The sequence below is a fragment of the Trachurus japonicus genome, chromosome 13 (assembly GCF_045865225.1).
Source record: "Trachurus japonicus isolate A0001 chromosome 13, Traja_1.0".
NCBI lineage: Eukaryota > Metazoa > Chordata > Actinopteri > Carangiformes > Carangidae > Trachurus > Trachurus japonicus.
Window position 1 is genome coordinate 23,984,707 of NC_140919.1, and position 12,893 is coordinate 23,997,599.

Consider the following 12,893-nt stretch of genomic DNA (forward strand, 5'->3'; position numbering starts at 1 on the left):
TTTCTTTGGATAGGAAGGTGAGGGAAATAAAGTGTGGGAAACTGATGCTGTGAAACATTTATCCTCTCTCTCTTTTCATCATCAATAGCCGTGTCTTACTCTGACTATTCCTAAAACAAACCTTTTATCTTTTTCACAAAGGAGAATCAGAGAAGTATCTCAGAAGAAGTACTATCAAGAGGCTTATTTGTGTTTTAACAGGTTATTTGGTTTAAGTTGTAATATAAGTCAGGGATCAGGTTTTCCTGGCGAATAGCAAGTTGGAGTGAATATATCATATACTTGGCTATTGTTTCAATCCAGCACCGTTATTCTGGCATCAATTGCATCATTTCAATTATCCAGAATGCCAGTGACCAGAAATCAGAGATGGAAAAGATAAAAGGGAAGATGGCTCAAGAAGTGTCCAAGATTGAAGAGAGAAAAGCCAAAATCGATGATGAGCTGAAAGAAGTACAGGTAGGTTGACTTGTGCAGGTAATATGATGTTGGCAGTTTCTAGAAATAGACAGACAGAGTACATGTACATTTGCCCTCTACAGTTTCTATACTCGCAATCCCAGCTGTACTTATTCCTCACTTACCTTTGCATCGCACCCTCTGCTTACCATTCCTCCCCTCTAGCCTTTGGTAGATGAAGCAAAGCGTGCAGTGGGAAACATCAAGCCTGAAGCTCTGTCTGAGATCCGCTCCCTCCGCATGCCCCCTGATGTCATCAGAGACATCCTGGAGGGGGTGCTGAGACTGATGGGCATCTTCGACACCTCTTGGGTCAGCATGAAGAGGTGAGAGTGAAAATAAATGTGTAAAGGGATAGACATCAGAAGGGTGAGAGAGAAAGATGGATAGATGAATGAAGCCAAAGTTACCTTGTTGGGTTACCAAAGAGAGGGGTGAGGTGAAGGATGTGTGATGAATTAGCATGTTCTGTCAAATATGTTTAAATTGAAAAACCACCCATCTCACCAATTTCTGCTTAAGTTTGAGCTGTACTGATGCCTGAATATTCTAATGTGTCGTCTCATTCCAACACTGAGTTTTTTCCACCGAATAATATTCACATAGCCCAAAAGAAATGAATGTGTTTTGGGGAGAAAGTGGGAGAAGTTGTGGTATAAATGATAAACATGTCAAAATACCTATTTGCATGCGTGTGTCTTTGCAATTGCCTTTTGTGTCTATGTTCATTTAAATACGCTTTTGAAAGAAGTCACTCATCTGACTGTGGGCATCTTTAGAGGGGATCAGACAGACAAAAACACTCTGCCCTGCTAATGACTCATGTTAAAGCAGATATCAGTGGAATGTTTTTTGTTAATATAAGTCCTAAATAGTCCTATTTTCCGTCAGCAATCACTTACATGAAGTATTTCAGCCTAAACACGAGTCTCTCCGTCACTCTGCTCTGCTGTAACCCGAGGAGAAAATTTTCCTTGTGGGATACAAGTGTTATCCAATGAGGGGAGAGAACGGCATGAAGGGCTGTGTGTGCAGCCAAGGGATGCGCGTGAATGTAGTGACGTAGCACGAGGACCAATTGATGCCTGACAAGGGCGGGGGCTGCTAACTCATGGTGCGTTCAAGGAAACTCGTACTTTGTGTTTTTCCTTCCTGTGAAGTCATACCAGTTCGATCTGGTACGAGTTCACGGGTCGGAAGTTACGAGTGGCCGTTATAGGGAACTTTCACAGACAACAGGACGGTAAAAACACGAGCTACGGGTTACCTGGAACGCTACCAAGTCGTAGTTGTGACTTGAAGCTGTAACTTACGGTTTCAAAAGCCTGCCTTGAACACAGCATTAGCCGAAACGGCCGTGCCGATGATATCTGCTTTAATTGGGTGAGCCAACTTAGCTCTGAGTACCGTTCATCTGTTCAGCCATGGGGAGTGTGTGCGTGTGCATGTGAGCGTGCGCGTGCGCGTAAAAGAGAGAGAGACAGAGTGGTAGATTGAGAGGGAAAAGGAAGGATAAACAATGTAGCTACATATTACATACATAGTGGAAAGCCAGACACTGATGTTTTATGCACTTGGAGGAACCTCATTACAATTTGGTCACTTTTCATCTCTTTGTTAATCACTTAATTTCCATAAAATGTAACTTCAAACATGCACAGCTTTCTATGTATGTTTTTATTTGTCACTCACCCTTGTCCTATCATGTCTCTTGCTTTTTTTTTTCTAACCCCTTTTTTTTTTAAGCTTTCTGGCCAAGCGTGGTGTGAGGGAGGATATAGCTACATTTGAAGCCAGGAACATCACCCCAGAGATTCGCCAGAGTGTAGAGGAGCTGCTCAACAGGAACAAGGCCTCCTTCGACCCCAAGGTCAGTTAGCCATGATAGCAGAATGAAAATTAGATGGGTGGTGAATTTTATTAACCTGCTTTGTTTTCTGATGATGCCGTTGGGGTTGTTGTTTCTATGGTCAGAATGCTAAGCGTGCAAGTGCAGCTGCTGCTCCTCTGGCTGCCTGGGTCAAAGCCAACGTCCAGTACTCCCACGTTCTAGAGAGGATAGAGCCACTGGAGAGAGAGCAGGCCGGACTAATGGAGTAATCTACACCCACACAAACATAACACTGGAAAACACCTCAAAGTTTTGACTGACTCACACTTAGACATGGTTTCAAGTTTTCAAGTTTGCTTTTTGTTTTTTTATTCTGTGCTTCACTCTGTGGTAAACATGGACCCAAACAAGTCCTGTGTTTTTTGTGTGTTCAGAAACATGAGAAAAACAGAGAGTAGGAAGAACAGGCTGGAGGACCAGCTGAACTCTGTTGGAGCCAAAGTGAGCGAACTCAAAGAGAAGTATGTGTCCCCCAAACCTTCCATCCATTCTTCCAGAATTTGATTCTTCTGATCTTCATGCTGCAAGCGTCACCAAACCCCTGTAGACTGTTGCTCTCGTCTCTCCTTGATATCTTCTCCTCCTTGTCACTCTCTCTTCAGGTTCCAGTGTCATACTGCAGAGGCAGCTAAGTTGGAGGCTGAGGTGACAAAAGCCCAGGACACGATCACTGCTGCCCAGCAGCTTATATCACAACTGGACGGAGAACATACACGGTGGAACACACAGGTAGTTTGATGTATGAGTATGTTGATGTGTGTACTGGTGTGCAAAGTTAGACACATTTACTCAGAAAGGAGTTCATTTACCATGTAAGAGCAACAGGAGGTGTGTGTGTGTGTGTGTGTGTGTGTGTGTGTGTGTGTGTGTGTGTGTGTGTGTGTGTGTGTGTGTGTGTGTGTGTGTGTGTGTGTGTGTGTGAGAGTGTGAGAGTGTCTGTGAGTGTGTGACAGGGGGGATGAATCCTGCTGTCTTGGGTCCCTTCTGGCTGTTTTTACTCCTCTCTACAGCATCTGTCTGCACCTTAATTAAAACACTCAATCTCTCCCTGACACACACACTCACATACACACCCTCATACTCATTGCCCCCCTCAAGGCTAGCACCGAAGAGCCAGTTTACTCTCTACTCACGTATCTCCATATTCTCACACACACACGCCTTCGCATGCACATACACACTCGTTCTGCACAGAATGCAAAAGCTGTAGTTCTCTATATGTTAATGCCTCTAAGCTGTTTAAGTGTTTCAGGGGAAGGACCAAGAACCAAATTCACTGCTGCAGTGTAGAAATAGACACAAGTTTTGAGTTGAAGTTTAGAATTTGGTCAGGGCGCTTGACAGTACAGCTGCACGATATATCGTTTGAGCATAGCCAACGCAATGCGCGCATGTGCAATAATCACATCGCAAGACGTGCAATGTTTTATCTCTTTTCTTTTCTTTTCTTTTTTTTTTTTTAGAACATGTCAACTTTTGTTTTACTTAAAAACAGCATCTCTGAACCAGCTCCATGTTCCACTTAGAGTTCTCAACCCAACCTGACCCGACCCACAGGTGTTGAAGCCCGGGTCCGACGCAGCCTGACTCACGAACATTTTTTCTTTAACCGAACCAGCGTGTCCAGTCGGGTTGTTACTGGCCAGTCTGCCCATTGAGAACCCTAACTCTGCTCAGAGACAAAGAAATGGAAAAGGAAGATTTCAGTGCTTTCACACAGGCATTGTTAAAGTTTTAGTTCTCAGAGTTTCAGTTTTACAATCAGGAGTCATGTAAACATGTATAGTGTATACTATATGTATTGTATTTCTTAATATTGCAATATATATTGCAGAAAAAAAATATATTGCAATGTTAGTTTTTTCCCAATTTCGTGCAACCCCTTTTTTGCCATTATTAATACGCTAGACCAGAGATTACATGATCCTGAAAACTTGCAACTGTGTGGGCTGTGAGTCATGGAGATTGGCAAAGCTTGATGCATAGTTATTTACCAAACATGGATTCTCATGGCCCCTGGCATGGAATAACAGCAGCGATGTCACATCAGCTCATTGTGTTTGAATGTGAGAGCATGTTCCTGCATTTGTTGGTCAGTTTCATTTTGTATTCTTGTAAAAACCAGTGTGGACAGTTTTGTATAATCAGGGCGAAAAGTTGAGTTTATTGTTCATCGTGTGGAGGGTGGAGGAGGAGTCACATGCTATGCGCACATGTTTTACTTTCTTGCCATTCTCCCTTTTTTCTCCATCTTTCCCTTTTCTCTTCCCTGCCTCTCTTAACCAATTCTCTTTTAATCAGATGTCCGAGATAAAGAATGAGTTGGATACGCTTCCTATGAGGGCTATGCTCGCTGCAGCCTTCATCACCTACTTGTCTGCAGCTCCTGAAGACCATAGAAAACACTGTCTTGAGAGATGGATGGCCCAATCTGGACTACAGAGTAAATATACTATTTTCATGAACATGCTAACACCGGCACATGCTTACTCACATACTAAACAGCCTACACAATCACACTTCTACCTACACACAAATGACACAGTGCATTGGGTTGATACTATAATTACATACAAGGTAAAAAAAAAATAAAAATCTGTCTGCTGATAAAAAAAGATGATAAAATTGTGTATCCAAATCATGTTGATGTGTTGTCAATAATCCCTCACTCAAAAAGTGTTTTTATTTTTAATCACATGAGAAAGTACTAACTTCATTTTCAGCTCTACGATACAGATATGAATATTTTATCCACACAAATTAACCCATAAAAAGTGCTCAGAGTCTCTTCCAGTATTAATTGCTATCTCATTAATACTGTCTCATTAATACCCCTGACCATATAATTATGCTTAGCAACCCAGAGGGCTTGAAATGTGCACATAAATCCCAAATGGCTGAGTCATCCAATAACGTTTCTAAATCCCTGGGTCTGTTGAATGGCTTTGCTGCAAAGTGGATGTCAAGACTGTTGAATTAAGACTTGTTGTTAAGTGGCTGTTGCAGTGTCCAATGAATGCAGTATCTTGGGTTTAATAAATAAAATGATCATCACTCTTCTCAGTGAAAATATATGAAAATAACAAATAAGCATATGCATTTGTGTGTTCGTATCAGAGTTTGACTTGCGGTCATTCCTGTGCTCGGAGAGTGAGCAGTTGATCTGGAAGAGTCAAGGGCTGCCATCTGATGACCTGTCCATGGAGAATGCACTGGTCATATTACAGGTTAGGCATCAGTTTACCCTCCAGGCATTCATGTTAATCTCTCTACTTTAGTATGTTTTTGTGGTTGTCTTTTTTGACATGACATGATGTTTGTTGTTAAAGCAACTTCACCAATCCCCAATTTTTGCTCCATACCGATTCATTGAACGTTTTGTGAGGCTGATTTCTCTTTTGAAGGTAGGGTTGGAGATCCTAGAAAAACGGTTCGAGCAGGCCACATTTTGAAAATACACATGTCAAAAGTCCAAGCCCCTTTCCTCAGACTTCTCTCTGAAGCCACGCCTCCAGAGCGTAGGAACACACAACGCTTGTTCAGCGCTGGGTTCACATCAAGGTGAAGCCGCCAAGGTATCGTACTCGCAGCGCGACCCGAATGTGAGCGACGCGGCTTTCCACGATACTGTTGCGCGTCACTGCGCAGCATCGCTAACTTTCCTCCAGCTTTTTCCCATGGCTCATTCACGTGGAAGAAAACACCTAATATCATTATAAAGCACCCAGCATCCAGCTCAGAGCTACATAGCCACCTACCAGACTTCAATGTGGTACATTGGGTTACTGTTGTTGTCTTTTCCGCACGGAGAGCGGTACATGCAATTGATTGCAATTGGAGCGTGAAGAGAATTTCAAACAACTTTGTAAAAAATGCTCCAGAATAGGATCTCCAACCCTACAGTACCTTTAATTTTTTCAATGTTCTTTTTCATGCATGTGCGTTTTTTTAAAAGACATCAAAGTGCAATTCAACTCCAGCATTTACTCATAGCAGTCAGTCTCTATGTTAATAGTGCTATCATAAATTATGCTCCTGCTCTGCCCTCCATTTGTCTGTATTGTGATTGTGTGTCATTTTTACAATTGCTGCCTTCAGATCAATGCTCTCAAGTTACGGGTAAGAAAGTGTTCCATCATACATCCTTATATCTCACACCTAGTTTACTTTAGTCTCTGTTTCTTTTGCTGTCTGTTTCTGTGTGTGTGGTTTCCTTAGAAATAGTGTTTGTGTAATACTCAAACTACACTGTACATTAAAATGCAATGAATCCTACTGTATACATTCACATTCACATTCACATAATCGCACACACAAACGCAAACCTCCTCCGACTGTCATGGTTGTTTTTTAGATATCTGTAACTCACTTTTTTGGTCACTTATCAGACAACAGACAATAGACTTATCTGAGTCAGTCAGCCTTTTTTATACAGATGATACATGACAAATGCAAACACAAAAGAAACAAAATGAAACACCAGGGTTACTTCTATCAGTACGCAGAGTAAGAAAGCTTGTGGAGAACAGACAAATAAACAGGTCTGAGACAGAATCCTTGAGCAAGAGAGCATGAAATAGACAAGCGCAGGATGAAAGGAGGCTGGGGGACTTCAACCCTCTGCCTGGCACAGGAGAGACACCGGTCGATAAGCATGACAGCAGTGAGACAGGACTGAACTACACACAGGCTCACAAACACAAAACTCTTTTGCCTCAGTAGCTGAGCTTTTTACCTCAGCCCCAAATAAAATGATCCTACATCAACTTACACTGAAACACACTATTTTGTCATTGCTTGTTACTCAGAGCGTTGCCTGTCCCTTCCTGATCGACCCGTCATCCCAAGCTACAGAGTGGCTGCGCACACATCTCAAAGAGCACAGACTAGAAATTATCAACCAGCAGGTAAACATACACATTATCACACACACATCTTAAAGAATGCATTAAGTGTTTCTTTGAACAGGCCTGCACATCGGTAATATGTTTTGTTCAAATCAATCAACTCCAAACAGATGAGGTAACATTTATGTCTGCAGGAGCCTCTAAAGCAATTCATGTTGAACATTACTTTGAAGTGCTTCATGAGATTGAACATTCTCTTTTTGTCTGATGAGCCCAGGTCTATTTTTAGTGCATTAGTAAAGCACATAATTTAGTTGCCACGATTGTTTGACAAGAGTGTAAGAAGAAGCCCCCTCTCTCTTCATTCTGTCCGGTTGTTGGCTTAAACGAATCATTTGATTGCATTAATCAATGTTGGACTGTATTATTCATTACTTACTAATTACCAGTTACTAATTGCAAAATTGATGTCATTATTTATCACACCCATAAAGCAGTAATTTAGTCAGTGCTATTAAACAGATTGAATGTCTCCTTTATCTTGTGTGTCTATTACTTTACAAGAGCACTATCCTGAATTAAACTGCTGTAGCCACGCCTCTATTCAGGCACAGGACAGGTGCTGGAACCTTTTGTCTAGTCCATTTTTGATACCACATTTTAAATATGGGACACATATAGCTTATACTGTATATAAGCAGTCTTACATCTTAGTTTTTCTAGTTCATTGTCTTGACAAACTTGTTTCTTTTCTAGCTGCAAATGTTGCTTTTGATACTTTTGGTCTTTTAGTCATTACAGAACTAACCTGAACATTACGTGACAGCCACAGTAGTGGGGTGCACATAGACTGAGTAAGATTACCTCCTTTGCCTTTAAAAGTGCTCATGAAAAAGAAACATTTGTGATATAGACTACAACCAGCAAGGTGTTGCTAATTGCTCCTGGTGATGTTATTAATATGAGATACAGTACTATCCTGTCACCAACCAGAACTAGAATTCAAGGTATTCTTACAAGCATCTCTGTGTGCTTGCTCTCAATAGGATAGCAACTTCATGACATCCCTGGAGCTGGCAGTCAGATTTGGAAAAACCCTCATTATTCAAGAGATGGATGGAGTTGAACCTGTGCTCTACCCGCTGCTGAGGAGGGACCTCATTGCACAGGGTATACACACGCTCTGACAAGCGCAAACACCACTTTCATACAAACTAGTTGATTCTTTGATCTATCACAGCTCTTTTGAACGTAATTTAGAGGCTTTACCAGCTGCTCGTAGTCAACTAGAAGTCTGACTACTTGTCTCTATATGGCAGCTACTTTTCCAAACAGGGGTGAAACTCCATTTTGAGGGCGATTGCCTCTACTTGTTAATCATCATGCAGAGCACAAGCTACTCTGCTCCTTGGTAGTTTTAATGTAAACTTAAGTCTGAACAGTGTATGCAGTGGTGCCCAAAACGCTGCAAATGACATGTGAAATATTCAGGTCAGTTAATACTACATTTATATTTCTTTTTTTTAAAGTATATTTTTTGGCTTTTCATGCCTTTATTAGATAGGACAGTTGAGAGTGTGACAGGAAATGGGAGGATAGGGCCGTCCGACGCGGAATTCGAACCGGGGCCGCCTGCAGCGAGGACTATAGCCTCAACACATGGGGCGGGTGCTCTACCAACTGAGCTAAACACCACCCTACATTTATATTTCTATACTTGAAATGCATCCACAGCAGCCATGTAAACATTGAGTACACTTACAGTAATAGTCTTAATATTACTTTAGGAGATTAAAAAGTGCATTATACATCGAGTATGATCGAAGATATAGATAATCCTTTTTAACAGCTGGTGACACAGTATGACAGCAGAGAAACAAGCACATATTAAGTAAAAATTTCCATGCAAACCATAGTTATCTTCCCACAATACAGAAAATCACTGTGATGAATAATATGTGGGCATGGCAGATGTCACCAAAGCTATAGAAAATGACTAATGACAACCTGTACATTGAACCAAATACTCATGATGAGGAGGATTTTTGAAGAGGTAATGGGTGTACTGTAGGGGAGAATTACAAATGAGTCAGGAAAGTGTGAACAAAGAAGGGGGTGGATAAATAAAGACTATTAGAAAAATAAATTGAGTTTGTCACGCTATCATTGCTGCCATTTAATACCACTCTTTGGTAGAGTAAAAAAACATGTTTTTAATGTGTCAATTTTCATTATTTGCACAAGCACAAAAATAGACCCTTCAGAGAAAGTGGTTTCTCATTTGGACCCCGTTTACTAGTTTCTTTGTGTCACAAAGTCTTAAGTCTTGCAAACCATTAGAAAGAGTAAGTAAGTATTATGTATTCAGAAAATTGGGCTCAGGGTTCACATTTCATGCATGGAAATCTATTATTGTACATCCTAGCACTGTCATATTCAATTGTCTGCATGCTCATGCTAAGGACTCATACACATACATACAGTATGTAGAACCACCACACAGAAACACCATACATGCCTTGGGTGACAAACAACATAACTTCTCTTGACACAGGGGATAACTAATATTATTTAAAACTCATGACTCTTTTCACATGTATTATTCATATATGTATGCACTGTCAAAGTGACACCAAAATGGCACATTTGTGAAACATCAAATCTCTGTCCATAGCTGTTTAAAGATGAGAGGGTAATTACATGCAGCATTAACTTGCTAATCATAAGTCTTCAGAAAAGTGTTTGAACCACTGATCTAAAGAACTCAAAGAATTCATACAGCAGCAACGCTTTATATTCACTGTTTAAAATAAGTGTGTCGTGTGGATACAGCTTTGTAGCTTCTGATGTAACCTGTGACATTTCAGTTACTTGGTTTAGATAACTGCACACCAATCATGTATGTATAAAAAGGCATAGCAAACATATGTGTGAAAATAATCTGGATCCATAAGGCTATGAATCATCCATGAAGAGGCAGTTGTTTATTGGAAACTGAATTTGAAAAAGGTGGGGGCAGAGAAGGTGTGAGAAAGGGTGAGTAATTTACTTAAAACAACAGAGTTGAGGGAAAAAAAGGCAAGACAAAGGCAATACTGCATTGCAGACATCTAGGAGACAGAGGAGCATAGAAGCAGAATGTAAAAGGGCCAAGATAGAATTTACAGGGGTCATAGAGGACAAAGTTACAAGCCTTTATGATGATACACAATATGTTGTTAACAGCAATTCCCTTTTCTTTCTTTCACACATGTGGACTCACACAGGTCCTAGATATGTGGTTCAGATAGGAGACAAGGTCATAGATTACAATGAGGACTTTCGTCTCTTCCTGGCAACACGGAATCCCGACCCCTTTATACCCCCTGATGCTGTTTCCGTGGTTACAGAGGTCAACTTCACTACCACCAGGGCAGGTTTACGAGGACAGGTAAACCACGTAACTCAGACTCAAACATACACAAGAAAAAAACAAATTTAACAGCAAGTATATCAGTAGTTGGGTCATTTACAGAAGTTCCGTGACCGTGGAGAGCGAAGGTTCGTTTCTCACTGGATTCGTTATCTCTATGACGATTTTGAAAAATTGCCATTTAAAGGGCCAAAAATTGGCATCCATCTTGAATTTGAAGGTCAAAAATAGATCAAATCAATAAATCTACATCATTTATGAACTTCTTGACCCAAATAGTCATAGAAACCATGTATTATGCAGCACTGTGGGTCAAACCATTGAAAAGATCATTTCCATCTTGGCGGACAGTAGCCATTTTAGATTTAGGGCTTAGGGCTCTCAAAAAATTTCCCCACATTTTTGGGCGGGGCACCCTAGCTAAATTTTCTATTTAACTTTCATAGATAACAAATCCAGTGAGAAACGAACCTTCGCTCTCCACGGTCACGGAACTTCTGTAAATGACCCAACTACAGAGGCATAACGGCTTGGCACTAACCAACCTACGTACCTTTGTGAATCCATATTTAATATTGTTGACGATTTGTCACAGCAGTGTTGATGAGACTCTTGATGGCGTGTGAGGCCATAGTCTCTGGTGACATTTTGTAAAATAAAACAATGCAGTAAATCAAAGAAAAATACAAAATGTTTTTTGTCTCCGTCTAATCTTGACTTCAGATATGCTACAGAAACTATGTTGGCTTTTTTCATCTGGCAGTTCACACAGTTTAGTTCTTTAATGTGTTATGAGCAAATCCATTTGGAACAAGAACATTTATAGTCCAATAATACATTTACAGACCATATAATGGATGTTTAACCTGTCCATTTGTTCACATCTGTGTGTTTGTGCGTTAGCTGCTAGCCTTGACCATCCAACAGGAGAAGCCTGAATTGGAGACTGAGAAAACTAGACTACTGCAACAGGAGGAAGACAAGAAAATACAGCTGGCTCAGCTGGAAGAATCACTGTTAGAGGTATGTATTCTGTCAGACAGTTTACTCTGTGAGAACAAAGAAGAGGTTCTACAGAGTTCTACATTGAATACGTACATACAAAAGCCTGCTACTGCAGCAGGTTTATATACAAGTATGGTATAGTGCCACCCCACCATTTGTGCCTATTACGCAACCCAGAGATAAAAGAAAAACCTTTGATCAATATATTATCATTAGAAAATGCTGAGAAAATTGGTGTGGAAGTCTCATTTTCTCTCCTTTTGAAATGCTCAGTTATCCCTGCACTGCAGACCTTGTTGTTGCTTACTCCCACTGATGGCCTGAGGAGGCTGTAGTAGAGTGAAACAATGTGCACAAAGAAGAAGGAGTCACTTGTTTTGCAACAAGGATGTGATCTGTCACTTCCCTTTCATGAACTCTGTCAAATATTTGTGATGGATCACTCATGTGTGGAATTTGTGCAAATACAAACTGAAAACAATCAGAAACTATTTTATAACTTCACACGATGGATCAAAACTTGTGTAACTGGGATCATTATGTGCCCGCAATGGAACCTCTGCATGGATCTAAGTGCCTGTCAGCTTTAATTTCAGGTTATGTCAATGCATATCCAATTACAAATTTGACAACCAGTTCTCTATTGAACTGACAAAACAGTTTGCAAATACAGCCGCAGGAAAATTGTCTCGATGAAAATATTCTATTAAATCCTCTGGAAGCCTTCGGATTTGAATGGAATGGAGAGTCAGTAGGGAATAAAATCGCAAACTTGCTTGCATTGCATTTCTTTTCCACCTATTCATGCACTTCAAACTTCTAAAGAGAAATTTCTTGGCAGGTGCTGTGTCATTTTACATACACGTTAATGAGAATATGGTGCCAAAACATCAAACAGGTTGTTACTGTCCAAATATGTTAATGGGGCTACCTGTACTTTCAAGTAAAAACATACCGAACTTAATGGATGCACACTTTCACAATCGAACACAGACACATGTACGCACAGAGTTGACATACACTGTGACACGTAGACATTCAATCCATTGATATATTTTTGTGCACACAGTCCACAGTGCCAAGAGCAGGATGTTGGTGCTTCACTTGTACTAGACATGTAATTATTCTAGGATTGTAGGAGCATATTCGACTCGACATTTCCATGCTCCGCTGCTTTCTCATCTATTTTATTTGAATTTATTTGAATACATTTTATCAGTTCCTTTCAGAGAATAGATTCCACCGGATGAAGTGATGGACACTTTGCTCTCAGGGAAAC

The 12,893-nt window shown here is 40.6% G+C and overlaps 1 protein-coding gene across 4 annotated transcripts in view; it reads left to right on the plus strand.

Moving 5' to 3' along the window:
• The window catches only part of dync2h1 (dynein cytoplasmic 2 heavy chain 1), a 126,306-nt gene that overhangs the window by 52,119 nt on the left and 61,294 nt on the right, over positions 1-12,893 (plus strand). For 3 of the 4 annotated variants that reach the window (XM_085795492.1, XM_085795491.1, XM_085795493.1), the window contains exons 61-73: positions 346-459; positions 625-785; positions 2,206-2,329; positions 2,434-2,555; positions 2,725-2,811; positions 2,953-3,079; positions 4,652-4,793; positions 5,468-5,577; positions 6,449-6,469; positions 7,159-7,257; positions 8,244-8,367; positions 10,464-10,627; positions 11,513-11,632. In XM_085795492.1, coding sequence (XP_085651618.1) covers positions 346-459; positions 625-785; positions 2,206-2,329; positions 2,434-2,555; positions 2,725-2,811; positions 2,953-3,079; positions 4,652-4,793; positions 5,468-5,577; positions 6,449-6,469; positions 7,159-7,257; positions 8,244-8,367; positions 10,464-10,627; positions 11,513-11,632 — 1,515 coding nt within the window. The remainder of the gene's footprint in view (positions 1-345; positions 460-624; positions 786-2,205; positions 2,330-2,433; positions 2,556-2,724; positions 2,812-2,952; positions 3,080-4,651; positions 4,794-5,467; positions 5,578-6,448; positions 6,470-7,158; positions 7,258-8,243; positions 8,368-10,463; positions 10,628-11,512; positions 11,633-12,893) is intronic. The other variant, XM_085795494.1, reaches the window with a different exon arrangement.